The following is a 23,158-nucleotide window of genomic DNA, read 5'->3' as shown; positions in this document are numbered from 1 at the left end:
ACAAGGCTTTGATGGCTGACTTCTGATACTGCACATGGCAAGCACCTGGAGGCGCACCGGACTCTGCCCGGTGGATGGTTCGGTAGCGGTCAAGCGTTGGGCTTCCAAAACGATGATGATGATGCAGCAAGCCCGGAGTCTTTCGATGTGCCCCCCCTCAGAATCCCTTGGCTGTGAGATAGCTAGCCTACTCTGATAGCACAAGGCTTTGATGGCTGACTTCTGATACTGCACATGGCAAGCACCTGGAGGCGCACCGGACTCTGCCCGGTGGATGGTTCGGTAGCGGTCAAGCGTTGGGCTTCCAAAACGATGATGATGATGATTTTTTCGAAACCATCCTTCCCCGGCGGAAAGTAGCATCGCTACCTCCATGGATATAAAAATGTTGGTCGCTTGCATGAAGTAGCTTACTGCCAGAATAGTCTGGGGGCTGCATGACTGTTCAAGTGCGATGACAGTAAGTGTTCCAAGCATCTGCTGTTACCAAGATGTACTGTCTCCGGGTCGTGTTGAACGACTGTTTCGGCTCTTCCTTGAACTCATCCTTTTTTGTCTGGTCCTGTACAAGTGTGGGGACGTAAACTGATATCATAGTCATGTTAACGACCTTCTCTTTTAAACGACCACTACTGGCCTTTGAAGTACTTGATTCCGGACGATAAGTCAGTTACTTAGGCCTGTGTTTTGCATTGGTCAGCTGAGACAGAGTCAAGAAGAGGCGTCTGATCCAGGAATCCGGATTAGCTTGGAAGGCAGCTGATATCCGATTGGTAATCATAGTCTGTAGATGCTGATGATTTGGCTGCCATTGTCATGCAGGGTAGGAACATTTCGGCGATCAAAGAATAGTTTGTTTCTTGTACTGACAGCCCCAACTTGAGTTCTGGTTAACTGGGCTACTGGGCCAGCAAAGGATGCATTGCTCTCATGGGATGCCGTACCATGAGTGGAATTGCTTGCAAGGTGCAGCACCAATGATGCTTCATAAAGATTCATTGCGGATCCTGTCCCTAGCACCATGGGATTTTGATGGACAAAGAACCCATAGCCTTCGCACAACCAACTGCAACCTTCCAGGCAACAGGACACATACGGAAAATAGTTGATTATCAACGCCAGTATGCTTGTTGGATTCCGGAAGTAATTTCGTCTGCCTGATACACCACAGCTGGCGCAAGTTCTTGCGGTCGTTTGTTTGGGATCGGTATTTAATTCACCTCTAGACCCGCAGCCAGTAAACCGTCAACTAATTCTAATGCCCAACACCCACTTTTACCCTTTCATTGGTGAAAGCGCTGCCACTGAGAGGTAGTGAAGCGGAGTTCCCAAACAGACCACGTGATGGCAGATCATGTGGGGTTATTTCAGTGGGATGAAAAAGATGACATTTCTCTTTCCCCAAAATACCCATCCGGACCATAATGGTTAGGGAGGCATGAGTGGTGTTATATTGAGAACTTACAACACCCTTTATATCTAACATCCCAAGCTGTATCAGTTTGCTGCACACGCTCTCAGTTTGAACGGTTGCCAACCAGAACTACCGCTTGTCTCGGTTCCGTACTCCTTCACCTTGGACCATATATGCCGATTCGTACTCTCCTTATCTGGACTATCTCCTTTCATTACCAGTACAGAATGCCCTTTTCTGTTATGGATGCCGAACCTCCTGGCATGTGATCATGATCCATCGCTTTTGTTGGGGTAAGAGGAACAAAATTGTAAAGAAGTTGAGGATTAGCCTATTGAATGCTAGAGTGCCTGTCAACCTGTAGATTTCAAGAGACCTGTTGCGGTGTTGTTTCTTACTGTTGCGGTTTTTGTTCGTTACAGTCTATGACCACAATTGCGGCCAATACCTATCAGACGTTGTTTCCCGGTCAAACAGAAGGTAAGTGCTTTTTGGCCGGTCTCTGGTACCCTTTCACTTTTTAGTTAGAATTCAATGTGTTATCTCCAAATTTTACCTCAACTGATAAGTTCGGAACGCATTTCTTAAAGATTGCCAAACTATATATATACGCGATAATTTAGTATATTGTGTAAGAGCGTTCTTTCCATTTTTGGCCTACTGATCTGTATCGTCCCGGTTGAGTGTTACCTGAAACGTATGATAGTCGATCGTTTAAACGCGGTGCTATTCGCTCAACGTAACTTTCCTGCAACAATTTTGTTCAGGGGTTTTCTCGTCTTTTTGATATAATACTGCGAGCACTCTGGCAAGTATTGGTTCCTTTTGCTGGGTAGTGGGATCTTCGTAATGTAATTTATTAGGTGATGCAAAATGTGAAGGATCAGGTGACGGCAAGATTTCCATCACACGTCGCTCCACCTCCAATCTATGCGTGAAGTTTCGCGTCACCGTCAGACGCGGAACATGGCGGTCTAACTTACACGACACACGTGGATATTGCAGCGACCTTCGCACCCACCTACACATTACCGGAAAACGCAGAGATCTGTAAGAATGCAAATTATGTTCACTGCAGAAGCCATTACGGCATAAGGATTCATCAACCCGAGTTTTGTTTTCAACTCTGATCTGTGCAGATGATAGCGATTATGTTACCGGCTTATCAAGTAATAGGATCACGTGGCTGTCGTCGATCGCTCGGCTGACAGGTTCAGTTTTGTCGAGCTTCTCTGTATGCCCGCACTCGCTAATCTGCATACTGTTTGGTTCAGCTCCGATGGTTATCTAAGATGAGACAGTAAGCAGTGCATTTCGGATCTTCCGACCCAGTTGCACTGATGCACAGACAGAAGGATCGAGTTCCTGTCCGTCGCACGTCCACTTATCCAATAGCGGAGCAGCCTCGGTGGTTCCCTGAGCAATGGTGCGCATACGTTCACGGTCGTGGGGCAACACAATGTGTAGATTGAATGACCGGAAAACTGCGTTAGCGGCCCGTGAAGCCCGGTATTCCGGGTACGCATTTTCGCTAGTTCTCGAGAAGGCGGTCGTATCATGCGGCATTTCCAATTGTTCGAATTAGTTCTGGGATTAATGCCGCATGATCCCTCGTTTGGAATCAGTTTCTCGCTTTTAGCTGAACATTGTCCCATCCTCTCATGTTCCAACAGGTTTATGCGGCACCTGGGCGTCAAGTAGGTGCAGCAGCCAAAAACTCGACTGTTTCACCTCTACNGATATATCATAGCCAAAAACTCGACTGTTTCACCTCTACCTATTCGAATAAACCTACCCTTCTCTAACGTTTATCAACATGTTTCTCCTGGCATTTATGTCTGCATGACTGTGTTTTAAAAATATTTTCCATCCTGTCTTTCCAGTTTTCCTCAAGCACGATGAAAATGTCGTCTTGAGTCTGGATATGTCAAATTCGCAAGAAACGACTGGTGCAACATTTGTTCAGCAAGTTTGCCCAGTAACACTAAGTCAAGAGAACAGTGTCACTTCGGAGAACCTCACCGAATTAAAGGTATGTTTGTCATTAGTTCGCACTTGAAGACTGCCTTGTTAAATCACCGGGGCTCATGTTCTTCGACGCTTGTTTGCTTATTTTTACACATTAATTCTCATTTACTCCTATTTACGAAGGCTAAAAAGTGCACAAGGATCCGGTTCGGAAAGCTTCATATCAGTGAAGTATCTCCATTAGTCGAGTCTTACTGAGCCCATGACGTTTCGACTATTTGCAGCACGTCATTTGGAGGTAACAGTCGTTTTGAAATTCTCCATCCTTAAGGTAGCGGTGGTTTCTTTCTCTTCCGGTTTCATGCATCCCTGTCCGTATGTGGCTGATTCCAAAGCCTCATTTAATTGCGACAGCTATACTTGGAGTCATCCTCAAATTTTCCCATATGTAGAATCCACAGATATAGTGGAGTTCCCCAGATACATTAGAGCATTTGACGTTCCAGCCTAAGTGTGAACGCAGCTACACGGGGACCCTTGTGGGATATTTATAGGTCTTGACCAGAAAAGTGTCGCCATTAGACCGAAGAGTAACGGGTTTACAAAAGCGCTAGGGGATCAGGTGGCTGTTGATCCGTTCTTCGAGTCTGGCGATTGGCTCGCACATAATTGTGTGAAGATTTTCTCCACCTATCGCACCTAGTTTATGTAGATTAATAAGGGGGCAGTTCATTAGTCTCTCAAGACAAAACACTTTGTATGCCTCAAGCTCAAAACTACATAGGAAAACTCGCAGAAGGAAATAGATGGAGCCAAAACTCGACGGATGAAATCACTGCTTGTGGAATTTACAACCAGTAAGTCAGGACACCAGACGGAACAATAAATGGAGCTTGCGTAACGCAGAAAAATGCTTCGTAAACCAGTCAAAAGCCAGAAAATCAAACTACAGTGCAAAAGAAATGGCATATGGATTACTCGATTCAAAGAGGACAAAATATCTAAAATATCAGTCATCCTACTGGCCGGTCAAGTAGCAAGAAGAGAAAGCGGACCAATCAGAACATAGGGACATAACTATTGAAATGAAGGTGTTCACGACCCAACAAAGTGCAACATAACCAGACCACAACACAACACAAAATCCAAACAGATCGATGAAAGTATATTCGAGACATTCTTTCAACAGTCATGTTAGGTGTATTATTTACTACGTATAAATCACACGGATGCAAGCAGAATTGGACTGAATACACAAATAACCACTTATTGACGATGTCATCGCGCATAGTGATAAAACGTTTGCATACCGATGATCGTGCTCAGCGAACAAGTAAACATTCACCGGACCAACAACCAGTAAACGCACGCGGGCTACTAATATTTCGACACCTCAGCAAGGATGACCATCAAATAAGTTAAATAAATGCATACCTCAACTGTAAAGTGAAAGAGAATCACGTCGACTAGTGTAGGAGTCTTTGAGCCTTGATCCCACTCTTGAAAACTTGACATCTTTCAGGGCACCTCCTCTGTTTTAGAGCGATTGCAGTGGAATGTTGATTTCACACTCAAACCACATGACATCGGCTGTTATCGATACTCTGTTGGTTTTCGAAGTGATCCAGAGGTGTCTTGGAATCGATTTGGCTGTGTACTAGCATCCCAAAAGATCATGGATTCGGCACCCCAAGTAGGACAATGCACATCCCCAATTTTCACACGATAAGGTTCCGATCTGCTTGTTGTTAACGACCACCGCTTTAAAACTGGAAGTGCAGGAAACTGAAACCAGTGGGCCGGACGCGATGCGTCAGTTACCACAAACGGATTTTCGGCAAAGTTGACTTAGGAGACCGGAAAGCTAGCTCGTTGTACTCCCAGTATAATTTGCATCCTGACAACGCTGCTAAAGAAGCTGGACTCTACTCCGGTTGCAAAGACAACAGTCCTCGGTTCTGAGATCGAGGTTAACCTTAAGTGATTTTCAAGAAAAATTATCTGAGGTGAAAGCACAAAGGCCGCGATGCATGAATCGTAATGGGCCAACATCGAGTTTCGTTAGGTAAACTCAGCCAGTTCATTTGGCTGTGATATAACACCCGGTTGCACTCTGATTTTAGGTTTTCGTTCCCATTCATCGCGTACCTTATTGTTACTATTGCCACTCATTATTCACTCTTATCAACCTTTGAGGAACTTTTCACCTCTTGTAGTTCCTGTGCCGTGGATTTCTCTTAAGCGTATCGATCGACTGTTATCGACCAGTTCCCGTAATCCTTGTTCTACAGTATTTTGTTTGGTCAGGCTTGCACTGTGAAACGTTTTGCCACCGTATACAAATATAAGCACAGTAATAGGTTAGAACTACTTCACATTCGGTCCCATTCTTAAGTTTTGGGTGCTTCCCGTTCGAAGGTAATATTATACGTCTTTGAAAACTCAGTATATGTTCATTCAATTTGAGTTGTATAGTATTGGTACAGGACAGACAACATAGAGAAAAAACAACCTGTAGCTATTACCGGCAGTTTGATGGAACTCTTCCTTAACATCCTCGGCGTCCTAATGAATGGTTTGTTTATTCGGATCTGAACAAAGTGATATAAATTCTTTAAACTTTTCCCCTCCGGCTTTTGATTTCGCACTGAAGGCGTGCTGAATGAACACTACTTACAGCGACGGTCTGCGTCGAAACACAACATAAGTTTGAGTCAAGTGACGTTTGTAGCCCTTTTCGTTAGTCCTTTTGCAATCCCAACCGTCCGTATGAAGATTACAATGTTGTAAGGCCCTGGTGAATTTAACTCACAAAGCCTTCTTTAGGTTACGGCTTTCCCGTTCCTACATGCTTCTTTCGAGTTATGTGGCAACTATGCACCGGAAAGGTGTCACAGCCAAATGATTCAAGACCCGAGCCCATGCGGGTGTGATATACCAACCGGTCTTTCATGAGGACCGGATAGCAGCTTTCCTATCAAATAGCACCCCGGTTCCACCAAATCCGAGCAGTCTTATCTGTTCTCACGTAATGTCATACGTGTGCGTTCAAACGAATAGAGGTAGCATGATGCCTAGTCATAACAGAATGATCGTTGCTCAGTTCAAGACCAATATGTCGAACTTAAACATCCGCGCATGATACGACTGTTACTGACGTCAACATTTACAGTCTCAAGTCTGCTGCATTTCTCGTCCTTCCGGGCTTGATTGTCATCGCGTTTTAACAGGTGGATTTTGTCTTGGCCACACAACTTCATTTGAAGTTTCTCTTTCAGTGTATTTTGCCTTCTGTCCTCTCATTCACGAATCTGCCCATCGCCTCTGAGTGCAGTACGTTATAGTCACCTTTGCTGCTTAATCGTAAGATCAAGTCAGGCTTCAATGCTTAAACGCCTGTCCACAGTACGTGGCTCACATGGCCATTATCAGGAAGCCGGCTGACTACAAGCTCTTGGCAGAGATGAGTTTTGAGAATAAGTGAATGTGACAATCACGGCAGCGCACTGAGATGCCAGCTGCCACAAAAATGAGTGAGTCAAGCTGTAGGATGAGCTCCGAAACATCCAGCATATGATGTAGTAACATTTTACAGCGCAACTTTTTGATAGCGTTGATCACGGCCGTCGTTGCCCAGATGTGCTAAATATAATCTATTGCCATCGAAACTCTGGATTAACATGGGTCAGTCTGGATGTTTTACAGTCTGTAGCTGGTCCCTACTGTTCTTTGCCACTGCTTACTGTTTATTGCAATATTTGTCTCATTTTCGCAGAACTCAGAAGCTCTTTCCGGTGGTAACAACACCAGAGGATATACTTGCTCCATTTGCTACAAATTCTATCTCACCGAAGGCCATCTCCAGGCCCATTTGGACGCCGTTCACAAAGGTATTTTCTGTGGTGATTTATAGTAAATACGTCTGGTGTGTTCAACGGGTAGGCCTTCGTTGTCATCATTGCAGGCATCAACGTTATTGTTGAACACTTATGTTTTACTGCGGCCCCACCATGTCAGTCTGTTGTTAAAAACGACAGCATAAACTGAAACTGGGCAAGGTTTTTATCAGGGATTGCTATGAAAGGCCATGTTGAACCTGAGAAATTGTGTATGCCCTCAATTTCGATCTTTCATCTTTGGTTGCATACAAAACAAGGATGCATTGAACAATCTTGACGTAATCCTTTGAGCCCCTCTAGGTAGACTCGCACGCTGAACGGAATACTTTGTGCTTCAGTCTAAAATCGAAGGAACAACTTCAAAGGGTGAACAGAATGGTTGCTTTTCATTCTAAAGTATGCTCGGTTATTGCCTCAGTTCTTGCCACTGAACAACTAGATGGACCGGTCGCCTACTTCGTAAGTTACAGTCAGTGTCGATTAGTATGGGCCCGTGTGCTCGACCCTGATTTAATTATTTCTGAGGGCGGAAACTGAAGGTCGTTTCTAGTACCATCGCCAGCCCTATTGCCCAAATAAAAGTATGTAAACAGAGTGGCGTCTTCTAGACAGCTTTCACTCGAGCTCATGTTCAACCGGGAGCAAAATTTTCACATGATCATATTTGATAAAGCATTCATCTTTTGTACTGATTCCCCAGTCGTATCGACCAGTAGCGCTAAATAAGTTGTTATGGACCAATCAGTCAGCGGTTACGATTAGGTGCGGGAATAAAATTAACTCAAACAACAAAACCACAGGCTACCCACTCCCCGAAAATTCTGTAATTCTGCTCTCGCGGTAGTGCTTAAGATTGTGTCCCTTGCCCACCTACAGCTACGGCTTTGGTAGCGAATCATTCTCACCTCCCGAAGACATCTCACAGTTTGTGATCGCAAAATCACCCGTCGTTTGCATTTGATCATTTTCTGGTTCTTGCGCTCCAATGGCTGTTGAACATCACTGTTTGTCCAATGTGGTGCATGTTGAAATCATGGCCCTGATGCTAACCGTTTGGACAAGGCGATCCGACATCTTATGGGAAATTTGATGTTTGGCAACTCCCTCACTTTGAGGAGGTATTTACCTTTAGTGGGAGCTTTCGTGGGGTGAAGTAATCCTTCTAGATGATGAAACAGATTGGAAGCATACAACACCCTGTGTCCTTTGGAGACATTCGAGCTCTGGTTATATGTATCTCTATTGTTGAGTTTAATAAGACTTCCTTTGCATTCGTTTGATCCAGTAATGAGATAATGAGTGCTTGCTAAATTAGAGAGTGGAGTGCATTTGATTCTTTTGTGGAGGGTAATTCATCCTCATACGATATCGTAACTGCGCCTAGTAACTCTACTCCCTGAGTGGTGCAAACTGTTTACAGGTATCCCTTACCAAGTTACTTCGATCTCGATAGCTTTCACTAAGGGCCACGATGATTAGTTCAGCTGTTGGGTGACCGACTCGTCTGCTTACCTAAAATACCGACTTTTGGAGGCTTCGTATCTAATGTCACATCTCTCCCAACACAGCCTTGGCTGGACTAAGGTGACTTTTCCTAAAACTAAGTGCTTTACTGCACCCGGAATAATCTCAGGCGGAATCGACTGTATGAATACATCTCAACTATGTTCACCGCTCTCAAAACTGGAGTGGGTGGTACGCGGGGATCGTACTAGGTGGCATTGCATATACTTAGTAGCCTCGTTAATCTCATTTTGTCCGCATTATTTACGTCTCTTGTAACTTTTAGTGGTCTGTTTTTTTTAAATACATGCAACCAGTAAAATTCCACTTTCGATCTTCTTTACTGCTTTCAGTTAGGGATTTGTTATGTAGACTTGGGCCAACGCTTAATAAAGCATTTGGTGTAGTGTGTGAATACATCACTTTCGATTTATGTGTATCTGACCCCTAGTAGGTCATTGTACTCATATACATAAGACGGAACAATGCATATTTCATGTGCTTGCGTTGGACCTGGAGTGTATACGACAACACTTTCAATACACCCACCAAACGTCGTCATGCGCCGATAGTCGACTGCAAATCCTGGGAGTGAAGCAATCAACCACCCTTGTATTTCAAAACCTACCGCATCTCCTGAGAGATCCATTACTTAATTTCTCAGGATTTCAGCTTAGACTAAGATACGGAACTCTGGGCAACATGTGACGGAAGTTTTCGTTACTTTACGGGCACATCAGGCTTTACCCTCAGTGTTTCTGCACTCATAGTAACCTGAGGAAGAGTTCACGAAAACTATTTGTTTTGAATTTCACAAATGTGTAGCTTGTGTCTCAAGCTTTTTGGAGGTTTTGTGCACCTACCGAACTAATTGTTTCTTCCCTTTATTCATTTATCCATCCGGGATAAACTGACTTTCGAGACTGCAGTGCAGTTTTTACCCTACAATCTTCACTTGAGCTGCGTTCTGACGTAAGTAACCATACGAATACTGTGGGGAGCAATGCTGGACTTTTGCCTAGTACAACAGAAGAAATCGTGGAATACGTTTAGCCACAACTGTGCACGTATCCAGTTGGTTTGAGTACAGTATTTCGTACAGTACTGACAGCCCCCATAGGGAACAAACAACAACAACAACCTCATACTCGACGAAAAAAACTTGTGCCTAGGAAACGCACATGCCTTTTTACTTCCGGGAAGAGGTACCAAAACGGCGGTGTTCTGTGTCCATAACTCACTCTTACCCGAAGCAGCTGTTGTCTTCAGCACTACCACTATACCATTCCATGGCACTGGATGAGCGCTTCAATAATTTAGATGACCTTATCGGTAGTTTAGTCTTGTGGTCTTGCACCTCTTTTCACCTGTTCTCACCTACATCTCCCCCTTCTTCAGCTTGTTACTGTGGTCAATACATCTACTGATACCCTAACCGTTAGTTCGTGTCTTAACCGTCGTCTAGTATAGTAAACCGAAGTAATACCTTACTAAACTCCAAAGATCTGACCCACATTGTAGCTTCCAGCGTCCGTGCTCTGTGTCCAACTCAGTAACAGGCATTGCCTGATGAAACTGTCTTTTCTTTCTATTTATCTATGTTGTTTCTCCGAAACACGCACTTCGGTTATGCTCCCCAAGCCACCAACGATGGACTCAGATGTTTCATATTTAGCTCTTCAGGTATCTGGCGATCCTGGTGCAATTGCTCTTGGTATCCATGATGTAGGAGTTGCACTAAGCCTCAGAGATCAAAGCGCTTCACAGGACTGGATCCCAGTAAACAGTCGTCTTAGTGCTGCCTGGTTGTGGGGTTAAATTAAGATCAGTGCAACTCAATGTCGTAAACTGTGTCTATTTGTTGTATCTGCATACGTCCCTACAGGCTAGTTCTGAAGCTGAGAAAGGTTAGTTTTGTCGAGGTCTCTCACGATGGCCTCATTCAACAAGAAGAATGGACATGGTCATCCTGGCGGATGAAATGAACCCCAAGGTTGGACGACTAAGCCTGGAAGAATCACAGTTAGGTGGTAGCTTTGGAGCCGATGCTTAGCGTACGCGACCTCTTATGTTATGTACTGAGCATCGTCTGTTTTTGCGTAGTACGGACTTTCAGCATAAGCGCTCACACAGAGTTACTTGAAGGCCACCAACCGCAAGCCATTCATGGATTCAGTTGGGTCATGTGTAGGTACAGGTAGGGAGCCTCAATTAAAAAGTTCCGTTTTCTCTGGGTTAAGTAACTTACCTCCGATAGTGCCACTGTGTGAGGTCGGTTTTCCCAGGATTGGGCATGCTGAAGAAGAGTGTTTCCGCTGCAGACGGCTGATTCGAAAGGCTGCAACGAAAACGGAGTACCGCCTCAGTCGTGATCTATGTCTTCAAAAAAGACACAGTAACACTATGGGAAAGTTATCGTGTCGCAGCATCATACTTGTAGCTGTTGTATCCAAGGTGCTCCTTGGGATTACTTTGTGCGCTTTATCGACAATCTGGAAAGCCAGATTCGCGGAAGTTGAGTACACTCTGCTCCATCTGAGTGTGCGTTGACCATATGTTTACTGTTCTCGAACAGTACCACTCTCAAACGTTCGGTGATTGTCTTTTTCTTGATTTCAAGGTTGATTTCCACTCTATGGAGCTTCAGAAGCTATGGCGGTGTCTAGTGATCGTGCCCTTTCTCCTGTCCCATCTCATGTGGCTGCGTATATTTATACAGCAAGCTGTCGCCTCAGTGCACCATGTTCAGTGGTATGAGACAAGACTGTCCTCTCTCTTGTCATGCCTTTTCAGTGTTGTTATTAACATGCTACATGAAACTTCTATGCCTGTCTCTGTGACCTCATGGACAGAAACCTACCCTGGGCGTTCGCTCGGGAGTGAACCTAAATAACCTGAATAGTCTCACTGCTTATTTGGTATATGTTTCGCACATGTGAAGTGTAAAACTCTACTGAAAGACAGTGCGAAGAAACCCAAACCTCATATAAAAATCGTCCAGCTGTAGGTGCCTAGATGCTATGCCACGGTCTGGTGGGACTAGTGGGTCTGCGACTCTGACCTGATCTTCTTATGAAGAAGGAACGCCTCTGTGATAGATGAGCTACTCATGCTTCATAGGTTACGCTGCTTAAGATACTCATTCTGTATGCCGAATGACTGTGTTCCTTGCAGCGCTCTTGTCCGGCCCTGTGCTGAGTGCAAGCGACCTGGCAACGGAGTATGAAAACACTAACCGGTAAGCTCAGTCTAGCTGAGAACTGCTGCCTTCTTGGACGAGGATTCGGAGACTTAACCGATCAATAGTCATTGACACTAGCTGTTATGTTTCAGTCACGTAGTCGGCGGCACTCGTGCATCAAAGCTGTCGCCTCTAAAATGTAGCTGCCCAGTGTTCCGTTACCTCGAATAATCAGATTGATTCAATACGAACTAAGTGGTTATGCTTGGCTACATCTCCTCCACTCTCCCGTTTTCCGTGGCAGCTGGAACCAACGTACACTTGATACAAGTTTTATGGTTGATTAACTGGAACTGGAGCTAGATCTGTGTTGCGTGTGTTGGACTATTACGCAATCGCAGCACGGATCGAAATCTTTGATACCGGAAGGTAATCCGATACAGTGGTCTCCTCAATGGAGACTAGCCGTGATACACAAACAGAAGGGTGCCTTTTTGATGGAGGGTTGCCTTAGTCAGTGATGTCTCTCCGGCAATCCCGTTTTCTCATGAAGGAAACTACTCATAAGGTTGCTGAAAGCACTAAGTACACTCATTTGCATACCAGTTTGGTTTTCATAGGAGGCTCATCTGAATCCCAACTGAATCTCTCAGTGATTTTTACTACCATCTCATCAGCCATCATTCAATAAAAAAACCCTCGGTTATGACCAAGGCTGCAGATTTCTGAAGGGCCGTTCGCTCGGTAAGTGCGAGTTCCTCGATAGTCACATCGTGAGGCACACCTACCCTACTGTCTATGTTGCTTAATTGTCTGGCTTGTATTCCACACTGAATACAACTGGCCTGGACCACTGACAGACTGGGTTTACGTGCACGCCGTTGGACTGCATCAAGTATGCGCATCGTTCACGTATATGGAGACAATAATCAGAACGAGATCTACCTGACTGTATGCATGTGAACAGGGGGTGAACTAGTTGATCTCAACCACAGTGTGATATCTCAAGAATTCCTGATACACAAATCCAGTGGAGTGAGCCTCTACAACCTCCAGTGATTGCAGCTTAGAGTTCACATTGAGAGGCAAAAATATCACAGATATGAGCATTGCAACTATCGCGAATCAGAGCAATTTCCCCCCACTTCGCTACAGACAGCTTTACATCCTTTTGTAATTGTGAAGACCAGGAAACTGTTCTTCATCCTGTGATATTTATTGCAAATCAAGACAGTTCGTTTTGAGTATCTCACGTTCATCTCCTCTCGGCGCAAGAGAAGAGGTAAAATGACCATTTCATCGTGGTTGAAAATACTTATCAAAAAACGGTATCCGGTTAGTTATAATGCGCCACAGCTTCCGAAGTCGGCAGTACCGGCGTCCAAATCACCACACGGCGACGTGCTTCGACTACGCGGTTGCTGAGATTCGAATAGCCCAACCGTTGCTCGTGTCAAAGTTCGTACGCCCCAATGGATGACCTTTTTGCAATTAGCACAGTTTGTACGTACTTTCGGAAACCAGCCCTCTACGTCACAACTTACTGGCCTGGATACCCATTCCTCTTGTTTCGTCATTTTCTTATGTCCCCTTTCATTCTTTCCCTGTGAGCACGCCTTTCCAGAATATTCTTACAATCCGTCACTCCAACACTTGGTCATAACGACCTGCTGCGTCGGCTCGGTCAAAAGACCCGCACTTGCTCTTTCAGCCGCATGAGTATTTAATTCCAATCAGGCACAGCGGACCAACAAGTGAGCGATTTGGTGGGGGGGGGCATCGGTCCCATGCCTGAGTTTCATAGCAGTCTGATTGAACGCTTTGACAAGCGACTCCGTACAGGTGAATAGTGATGAACCCAGAAAATGGGCACTAACCGCTCATCTGTCAATATGATGTCGCAATCCTGACCGTCCCATGCAAAAGGTCACGGGGATTGGAGTTTGAACTCGATGCTCAAGAAGCAGCGATAGCCATGGTGCTTAAACTGATGCATCGCACAAATTTTCCGATAGGTATAGTTGGTTCTTCTCACATAATAATAGTAAACGGTTTCGCAAAAACTTGAATGTTTTCGAAACGGTGCGCTCTCGGGTTTGGGAAGGTTCCTTACTTTCCGGTGCGTTGCTCCACAGCGTCTGATGTCGATATGTATGAATCCACCGGAGAACGTTTATCTGAACAGAGCTTGGTATCACTTGTCCACATGAAACCATCAGGTCCATCTTTTACGTGAAAAAAGCCTCAAAGCAAACGAACTGTTGTGGAAAGAAGGCAAACAAGCTTCTCGGATAAAACCTACTCTCCCCTCGACCATAATATTAAGTTGGACAAGCGAGTCTAAGAAGTATGGAGTTTACTCAGGTAAGGCAATCATCGTACCCAAATCGCGTTCACACATTTCAGACTGCTAAGTTGTCTGATATCTGCTGCCCCAGGTCCGTATCTTTTCCCATCGATTTACGGAGTACGAAGGTCACTTTCTTATGTTTTTGTGAGAAAGTGAGGGGACGCTGTGTCAGGTGTAAGTCTTTATTTTCGATTTAGCTAACAAACTTTATCCTACTAGAGAGCAACCGTTCTCACACCATCAGATTCCCACGAAAAGCAACGATAATCTCGTAGTGAAATGGTTGGAATTCTTCATGGTGTTATGAGTGTTGATGGCTTCCCGCTTCACACTCGGCTTGTATTCGAGCGAATTTTCTTGCCTGTGCATGTCAACGTTCTTGCCTGGTCACCTGGTAACGCGAACAAGACATACATGGTTGTCATCACTTACCACTCCGCCGTTTTCGACATCACTTTCAGTACTTTGATAGTCAACACCTACATGTTGATTATGCGTTTTTTATCTAATTCAATCAACAATTGTCGATGTGGCACTCTTTCTTCTGAAGAACGGCACTAGTTTCATCCCATATTCGAGTATGAACTCGCTCACTCTTGTTCGATTGGAGGCGAACACGAGTGTTTCATTATCCGTTGCTCAACAAGCCTATTTAAAATCCTTTTTGACCTTGTGAATTGTATGCATCGACCTTGTAAACTCTAGCACATTCTCTAGGTAATTCGCGCTCACATCTGTCAACCCAGAGGAGCTGGTCTAATGCATTAGGTTTCCATAGTCTGTTTCACTGTAACACCGCGGCGACATTCTCTTCAGTCTAGTCCAGCATTATTCTATCCAGTCGTCAGAATGCAGTGTGAAACAACCGGCGACTGCTATTCAAAATAAAATGAGCTCTGAATGATCGTACCGGAAATTGTACGGTTGGAATAGTTACCCTGCTGGATAGCACGTTCTCAGGCAGTGCTGTTTTCTAAGGACCTTTGGCTCCTCGAACACTCGCAGCTGTGATTACTGTTACAAATTCAACGTTTGGAACTTTGTGAAGTGACCCCGGTCCTCTCGATTCGGAGGGATGAGGTCGCTGACAACCTTTCGTCCGTAATGCTCTCCGGCGAATTTGTTACTATTCCCTTTTAGAATCGTTGTACGCCTTAATTCCAAGGTGAAGCATTGCCTTTGTCATCAGCGGTTCTATGATACCTCCACCTGTCCACGGATGTACGTATATCATCGCACACCTTAGCGATGTGTGATATCACGGAGGGCGCTCCCCAAATGACCTTTTTTTACCTGCAGGGTGTTGTCTCTTGATCCACTGTCGGCCGCGCTAAGGGTGTGATGGCGTTTTTGAGCATTGAAGCAAACATTTCATTCTGTGTTGTACTCTAGAGCCCATCTTGTTGACGGGCTAATCGGTTACTGTCCAACATAAATCGTTTTTTCCCTCCAACAGTAACTATTCTGACCCTATCTCGCATCCTGTCTCCTTTTCTTGTACTTCAGTCGCTCGGCGTTTTCAATGCAGTTTTTGTGGCAAAGCTTATGCGAAGAGTTTCCTTTTAAAGTCACACGTCAAAAGTGTCCACGAAAGTAAGTATTACATGTGCCCGCTATACTTTGCTGCTGTTTGCCGGCTGTGGTTGTTGCGTTTCCTCGCTTCAGGCGACCATCTCAGCTTCGCTTATGATAGTTCAAAAAAGTTCTAAGCCCAACCAGACTTAGATCATCCGCCTACAGCAAGTTCTCATAGTGCTGTTGCTCCAGTCGACTTAGAGGAGTTTTCGGTGTAGCACTTGTGATCCTTTAATAGTTGTCCTTGAACTGACGAACAGTGGTCCCAACCGTAGTGAAGCTAGATTTTCAGCACCAATCCAAGGAATGAATGACTGTAGAGAGTTTCTGAGGTCTCACTGAAGACTTGAACTTATAAGTAAAGTCGAAAAGCCGAGAAGCTGCTTCATCCGTGTGTGCATCTCATGAATCTTTACAGAGATTCAAACCCGGAACCCTGCGGTCAATGGCTGCGCCATATGCCATTTGCTCATGAGTAACTGACCAGCAGCTTGGTTGATTCACAGTTGAACAGAATATAATGGCAATCGTTCGCGTCATACACATCACAGTCGCGCATCGACTTGCCCCTCGGCGACTTCCAACCAATAGACAGAAAGTGGGCTGTTCGGAAAGGAAAACTCTCGCAAGCTACACGAGCTTTCCATTTGAGAAGTCTTCGGTCGAGAATTTTCAGGCTGCGGCTAAAACTATTTTGGTGGGAATAGGGTGATAAATTTTTCCGATGTTACCAGCCCCTCCATTCCAGAAACCAATCAAATCAACCAAATCAAATCAAATTTTTAAAGGCTATTTTAATGATATTTTGCTCACTGTGGAAAAACTAGAACACAGACAAACCTCGTTGTTCATCCCATTCAATCTCAAAAGTTTGTACAGTCTTCCTCTGGCTAAGGAGCCCCTTCAAGCTGGCTTCTTCCAACGCACATACCCCCATGCAAACTACTTTGCAAATCACCAGCATTGGAATGTTTCCAATCAAAGCAGCGTCAACCTCAAAAGGTGTATGCCACATGTGCTGTTCCCTCGCTTTAGTATCCTCTTTCTCCGGCGGGAATACCCTTAAGTCGTCTTGCAGAAGCTGTCGTACTCGATCATTTACCGATCAGGACCCCCCGCAATCGAATTTTCTGATTAGTTTAAGCTGAGTAGATATTGTGATTCTTCCGTTGTATGTGCGCCAACCTACTGCAGTGGATGGCAACTTCATTTTATCAAATCAGACGTACAGTGGAGCAATACAACGCCTAGCTTTGGCACCCGCCGTCTGAAACTCAATAGCTCCAGCTGTCAAATCGACCCGATGACCATTCTGTATAAATCTACCGATCACCCGGCAAGGATGAGTTCTCGGCAGACTTGTTCAAGGTTGGTGGAGACTGCTTCCGTGGAGTCCCATAGTTTTATGTGTTTACAGAATGATTCTCAGCCAGACCGTACAAAGCACCGTGGTGCGTTTCATTTTTGCGATCATCGTCATATCGCCATGATTCGTGGATTCCGCAGATTGTTTTTTTTAGTCGTACCCACTAGCGCTACATGCTACATGTATCTTGGAGGTTGCATGAGCTCTGACGGTAGTGTGAATCTCAAAGGCCGGAAATGCGTTTGCCAATTTGTGCCAATTGTGACGTTAAAAAGATGTATCATTGGGTCTCAAATTATGCATACGTCAGGCTACAGGTCGTATTGTTGTACGCCCGCGAAACTCGGCCACTTCCGGCGGGGGACATTAGACATCCTCAGGTTTTTGATTCGGTGTGTCAGAACTATGGCTGGAGTCGGTTGGAACCAGAGAATTCACAATGAGGGGATCAGGAAACGGGTCTTTAATAAATCAGACGGTACTCAACTCAAAGAATCCATCCAGAACTGCAAGCTAATTTAGCTGGGTCTCGTGTAATGCAAATCAAGTTATCAACTGCTGAGACGAGTGCTGCCTTCCGTGGCTTATTCGAAGTGATGCAAACCTAGAGGTGGACAGAATATGGAGTGACAAGAGAATAAAGGATGTTAAGGAAATTTTGGGTGCTGTTGGTGTTGTCCGCCTGGTCCGCGTGACCTTCCCTGTGCTTGGTTAGAGGCACTACGGTATGGCGGCTAGCCGATGTCACTGGTGTTCATGCTGTCAGTTTCTATCCAGATTGTCTGGCCGAGGTGTAGGCACCTCTGATGTTTGTGGTAAATTAAGCCCAGTTCCCATCCCTTCTTCACTTTCTATTTCCGCCGTAAATCACAGTGATTTTGTTGGATGCTACTCCTCTTCAACTTCAGCTATTGTGCTATTCACTCAGCGTAACTCATTCCGTAATCAGCGTACTTCATTCGATATCCATTGCTATTTATTTGGTCCGACAAAATTTCCCCGTACTTGTTAACCCGCAGTCACTACGACACTACACTGATCAGCTGCCGCTTGTATATCCTCAGAAGTATACTGAGTGGAATCCTAAGGAAGACGCTCTAATTTCCATGAATAACACAGTGTTCAGATTTACAAAATGCGTTGCTCCAGCCTTTACTTACCTGAATTTAGCTTCAGGTTTCCGACGAAATTGATGGTGGTGCGCCACCACGAAGCCACCTGTAATCAACTGTGAATATATGGTCCTGTTTGAAAACTCTGTCGGATATACAACTCTAACACGTTTGTGGTCTATCTGTATTAAATAAGACGTATAATTTTTAGCCCAATGAAGCACAAGACCTGTACATTTTCATGAAATGTTCACACATACAATATGCCTCATATGTACTTACTTTACCTGCTTTATTGCGAGAAGAATGAGGAAGAAGGCGACTTGGTTCCATGACTGTCCTGAACTCCCGCTGCAAATGAGGCGCGCCTGGCTGCTGTGCTTCCTTAACATGCTTTGGTACCGTAATCCGTATGGAGACCCAATGGTTAAATCTCAGTCCTAAACTTTTATTGATGGGTTTCCAGTTGCCCCTAGGTACGACAGAGCTTCATGTGTACCTTCAGTATAGTGGACTGGACGTTTTGTCATTGTTGCGTGAATGGATCGCCAGAGACGCCATCTTCGCTCACCTTTCAAAGTCTCTTGTACGTTTAGCCTATGCTGGAAAAGGGATACTTTTGAATCCAAGGATCAAGCGGCTTACGTTTGTCAAATCCGACTATCCCATCTTACAATACCGCACAGCTAAATGGACTTCGTAAGCTATTGGCCCATTCTACCCCAAAGAATAATCCAGTTTCTGGTACCAACTGGTGCTGTGAGTGAAGAGATAAAATCAAGAGGGTGGGCATGTGAGCTTAAATCATAGTACGGAGATACGCGGATCCCGTGATCGCTTTGGTGTCAGTGAACGAGCGATTATAGCAGTCTGCTACTGAGTTGAAAGATGCACATTTCTGGACGACGGTTAATCAGAACACTCGGAGTTCTCTCACATACTTAAGCAGAGAAGTTTCCCCGAGTTTCTAAATGCTCCAGTTCGTTTCCTTTTGTAATTAGATAAACAGGAATTCGTCTTGATAGTGCTGATGACCATGTCTTTCTTTGCATCCTGTCGGTTCGATGAAGGTATGCATTGACTGGGAGTGACGAGAAAACAGTGACCGGGTTCCAAGTGACCAATCGAAGTTTATGTCAGACCTGCTCTCGTATGCTTCAGATACCTCGAGTTAAAAGTACACCTTTTGAAATTTACTGAAGTTCCTTACTGAAAATGTCAGCCATTACTTGAAATCATCCCATGAACGTGCAGTTCACCTCTAAGCAGATAGCAATGGTTGATGGCCTATGTGCCTTCTTAGGCGAATACGGTATTGTAGATGCTTGACCTGTCCCACCCATGAATGGGCTTATACTTTCTTCGGATTTTAATCACCCCTTTCAAGTCCGTTGTTCGAACCTAACCCTGGCATTTTGACTGCCTCTGTGTAGGCTTGGACAACTTGGCAGTACCGTAGCTCTCGTGCTTCCGCGGGGTTGCAAGGCAGCTAGGCACCAAAAGTGGGTTACAGCTAAACGTCTGGTTCATTCATTGTTATTTGGTTTCATGCTAGTAGCGAATCATTCCGTCAGGACCAGCCAGATTGAGTCTGTCGTACATGTACGTTCAGTTGTATCACCCTTTCGGTGCTTAATTATCATGCCACCCAAAGGTTGTACGAGGGCAGGGATACTGCCAGGTTGCCCAAGCCTAGACGGGGGGAGTCGAGAGGTGGAGGTCGGGTTTGAACCACGGACCTTCCGGTCAGTAAATTCGCACCCTAACCACTTGGGCTATCTCGCCCCGTCGTACATGTACAAGTTGTTTGGAGTCAAAGTACTTTCACCAGCTTCATGTACATACTAGCCCTCAAGCAGTTCTGATTCTTCGCAGTCCCTCTGACTCAATCTCATTCCGTTCAGTTTTGGATAGTGATGTTCCGCCTACCATCATCCAACCAAACGAAATGATTCGACAGGGACACTTGTATTTTATTCAGCACGAAATTCTGTGGGAAGTGCACTTTTACGGAGAGATTCGCAGCAAATATCACGTGTTTTGGTCATGTAGTTAATTTCTGATTGTCTTGCATTCCGTCAATCAAGTCGGTAAAGCGAATCCGTTTTGTTTGCCCAAGTCTAGCAAAGTCTAGCCACCGGCTTAACTCTTGCTGTTATAGATTTGTATGAGGTGATGCACAAATTATGTTTCCTTCGGATGAAAGATTCAGCAGTGACCAAAAACTACTGAAAAGTAGGAAGCGCTAGAGATAAGTTAATAAGGCACGACGTTTTGACCGGAAATATCGGACGAAAAACATGTTCCATTTGCAATGTGGACCCGGGGTTGTTGGCTACCCGCTTGTTAGTCTTCACCCATGGTTGGCACTTGTAGGCATGTACGCTGGACTAGCAGGGTAACTGCAACTCAGCTAAGTCAGCATTTCGCATCCACGGGGCCTACATCAAACAGCCTTATTAGGAATTTTCATTAATTCACGAGGGATTCAATCCACCTAACATAACTGATTTCTATCGGAAACTGTTGATTGACCACCTATGTTACGGAAAGCGAAAATATAGAGTGAACCCACCTAACATAACTGATTTCTATCGGAAACTGTTGATTGACCACCCATGTTACGGGAAGCGAAAATATACGGTGAGCTGTATTCAATACTGTTTTCTGGCACAGTTCATCTAGTGACGATATGATTGATAGTATGTGACCTGAACTCACCAAATCTCCCTAAAAACTATAATTTTCCTGTATTTTTGGTTGTCTCTATCACTCCTCTGTTGCATGAATAACCGCACTTGTTTTATTCCTTCCCTCTACACATCCCGTTTGAACAGACATCCGAGACGTAACGTGTACTATCTGTGCGAAAGCGTTCTCCAAGCGATCTGTTATGCGAAGACACATGAAATCTGTACATGCTGGTAAGAGATAAAACACAACTTACTGCTACAAGATCTTTCGGCGAACCACATTTCACTGCTCCGATATTGTTAATTCCTCACTAGTTACTTTGATTCTCCTTGTGAAATGGCGTTAACTGTGGACTTATTTAGAGTAACCGAATGCTCGATTATGTCCTATCCTTTACCAGCTAACTACTAGGTATGCTGAATCTGAAAACAATCTGTCTGACCCCGGGTGTCTCACTAGCCCGGTGATGCTCGCCTGACACAGTTGCATACTGGGACACTGCATCGGTTGAGCATATGCATGTTATCCCGATCCAGCTGATTGAGCGTTCGGGCAATACAAGCACGATGTATGTGCCCTCTGTCTAGCCAAGTTCCCCAGGTGGGTGACCTGTATGGTGTCAGCTCGATTCTGCCCTATTACGAGTGCGAAAATGCCATCAGCAGAAGGCATTGAGGGGAACCAAACAAGTGGTAGATATTTGTGGAAGATTTCTAGAGTAGCCGGCCACTCACTGTAGTCTTGGATGTGATACACTCATGGCTATAGCCAGGACTTAATTATCAACCCAGGCAAACACCAGTGTTGCGCGGTGGCGACCATTGGGATCGTATGCTCAATATTATGTCACTCGTTTCTTTTCGGTTGATGTCCGAATTTTGTTGTCGTGTAAACATTCGACTAAGTGGAGGTGACATCCATCTAGCATTCTGCCACTTAGTCGTCATCCTGAATTTTTAAAACTAAGAACATGTTCAACTGTGTCGTCAACGCACAGCTGTCGTGTAACCCGTATGGAGCATGAATGCCGAATAATCCAGGCATCCGAAGAATACCAGTTTCCCGTCAAACCTCACTTGCCCGCGCTATCTGAATTTCCAGCTGAGCTACTTTCAGCTACCATCTCAATACGGAGATAGTCCGTTCCAGAACCTACGGTGAATGGAACGTTCGGTCATAAATCAAGTTTAGCCAAAACGGAGGTGAAGTGCAGTGATGCTCCATATGTGTAAAACTCATTAGTTTATTTTCAAATATTCAATTCTAACGAGTTTCAAAAGGCTTTGGTCTCGTGCGTGATATTGACTTTGTTTTGGCGACGATTTAGCACCCCTTACCCCACACAACTTCTTTTGTACTCGGAGGACTCCCTACTGTCGGCAACCTGAGTTTTGCGGATGAAGTTCCCTCCTTAAATATCGAACTTGACGATAGGCTTTTGGATAATCGGTGGTTTTGGTCCCCATATAGGGGGACTGCTTGTCACCAATCCGGTTTCCGTTGTACTGCTTTCATCACACCTTTCAGCGCAAGAGACGTTCATCCACTTGCACACACTCCACTTTCTGTGGTTCTGATGACAACGTCTGACCTGCTCGAGGCGTTGTTCTCACGATGTGTACAAACACGGATATGGACGCAGAACACGGACCGCCCCCTTTCATGTAATCTATCGTTTGGCCGTTTGTAGGAGTCACAGTGCTTGACGTGCATCACCGCCCTCTATCACTTGTGGCTCAACGGATTTCGGGCCCCACAGCATTTCAACCTGCACCTAATCGATGTGTTGTTGCTGGTGTTGGTGGTACGTGTGCCTTTAAGTGCACAAGTTACCTGCGCACACGTTTCGTCTATTTAACTCACATGATGCCTACAAATGTATCCGCGCTTGTCTGTGTGGTGAAGCACACGTTTATCTCGTCAGGACTGCGGGCTTAGATACGGTCGCAAACGCGCAAAGCATACGTCAACCCGTAGACACACGAACAGCGGTCGCACGTGCGCGGGTTGTGCATGCCAAAACGTGCATGCATTTCCGATAAACAGACACACACCAAGTGCGTTCCCGATTGGAATGTATGCGAATCGGCCTAACC

The 23,158-nt window shown here is 45.0% G+C and overlaps 1 protein-coding gene across 1 annotated transcript in view; it reads left to right on the top strand.

The window, feature by feature from the left end:
- Nucleotides 1–1,839: 1,839 nt before the first annotated feature.
- The window catches only part of T265_05195 (hypothetical protein), a gene marked incomplete at both ends in the record, with an annotated part of 37,526 nt that continues 16,207 nt past the window's right edge, over nucleotides 1,840–23,158 (top strand). The window contains 5 exons of the mRNA XM_009170139.1: nucleotides 1,840–1,894; nucleotides 3,298–3,446; nucleotides 7,158–7,272; nucleotides 15,822–15,908; nucleotides 21,206–21,292. Coding sequence (XP_009168403.1) covers nucleotides 1,840–1,894; nucleotides 3,298–3,446; nucleotides 7,158–7,272; nucleotides 15,822–15,908; nucleotides 21,206–21,292 — 493 coding nt within the window. The remainder of the gene's footprint in view (nucleotides 1,895–3,297; nucleotides 3,447–7,157; nucleotides 7,273–15,821; nucleotides 15,909–21,205; nucleotides 21,293–23,158) is intronic.

Source organism: Opisthorchis viverrini, assembly GCF_000715545.1.
Source record: "Opisthorchis viverrini unplaced genomic scaffold opera_v5_94, whole genome shotgun sequence".
Lineage (NCBI taxonomy): Eukaryota > Metazoa > Platyhelminthes > Trematoda > Opisthorchiida > Opisthorchiidae > Opisthorchis > Opisthorchis viverrini.
Note: the sequence above shows the minus strand (reverse complement) of the source record. Positions and strands in the feature narration are given on the sequence as shown.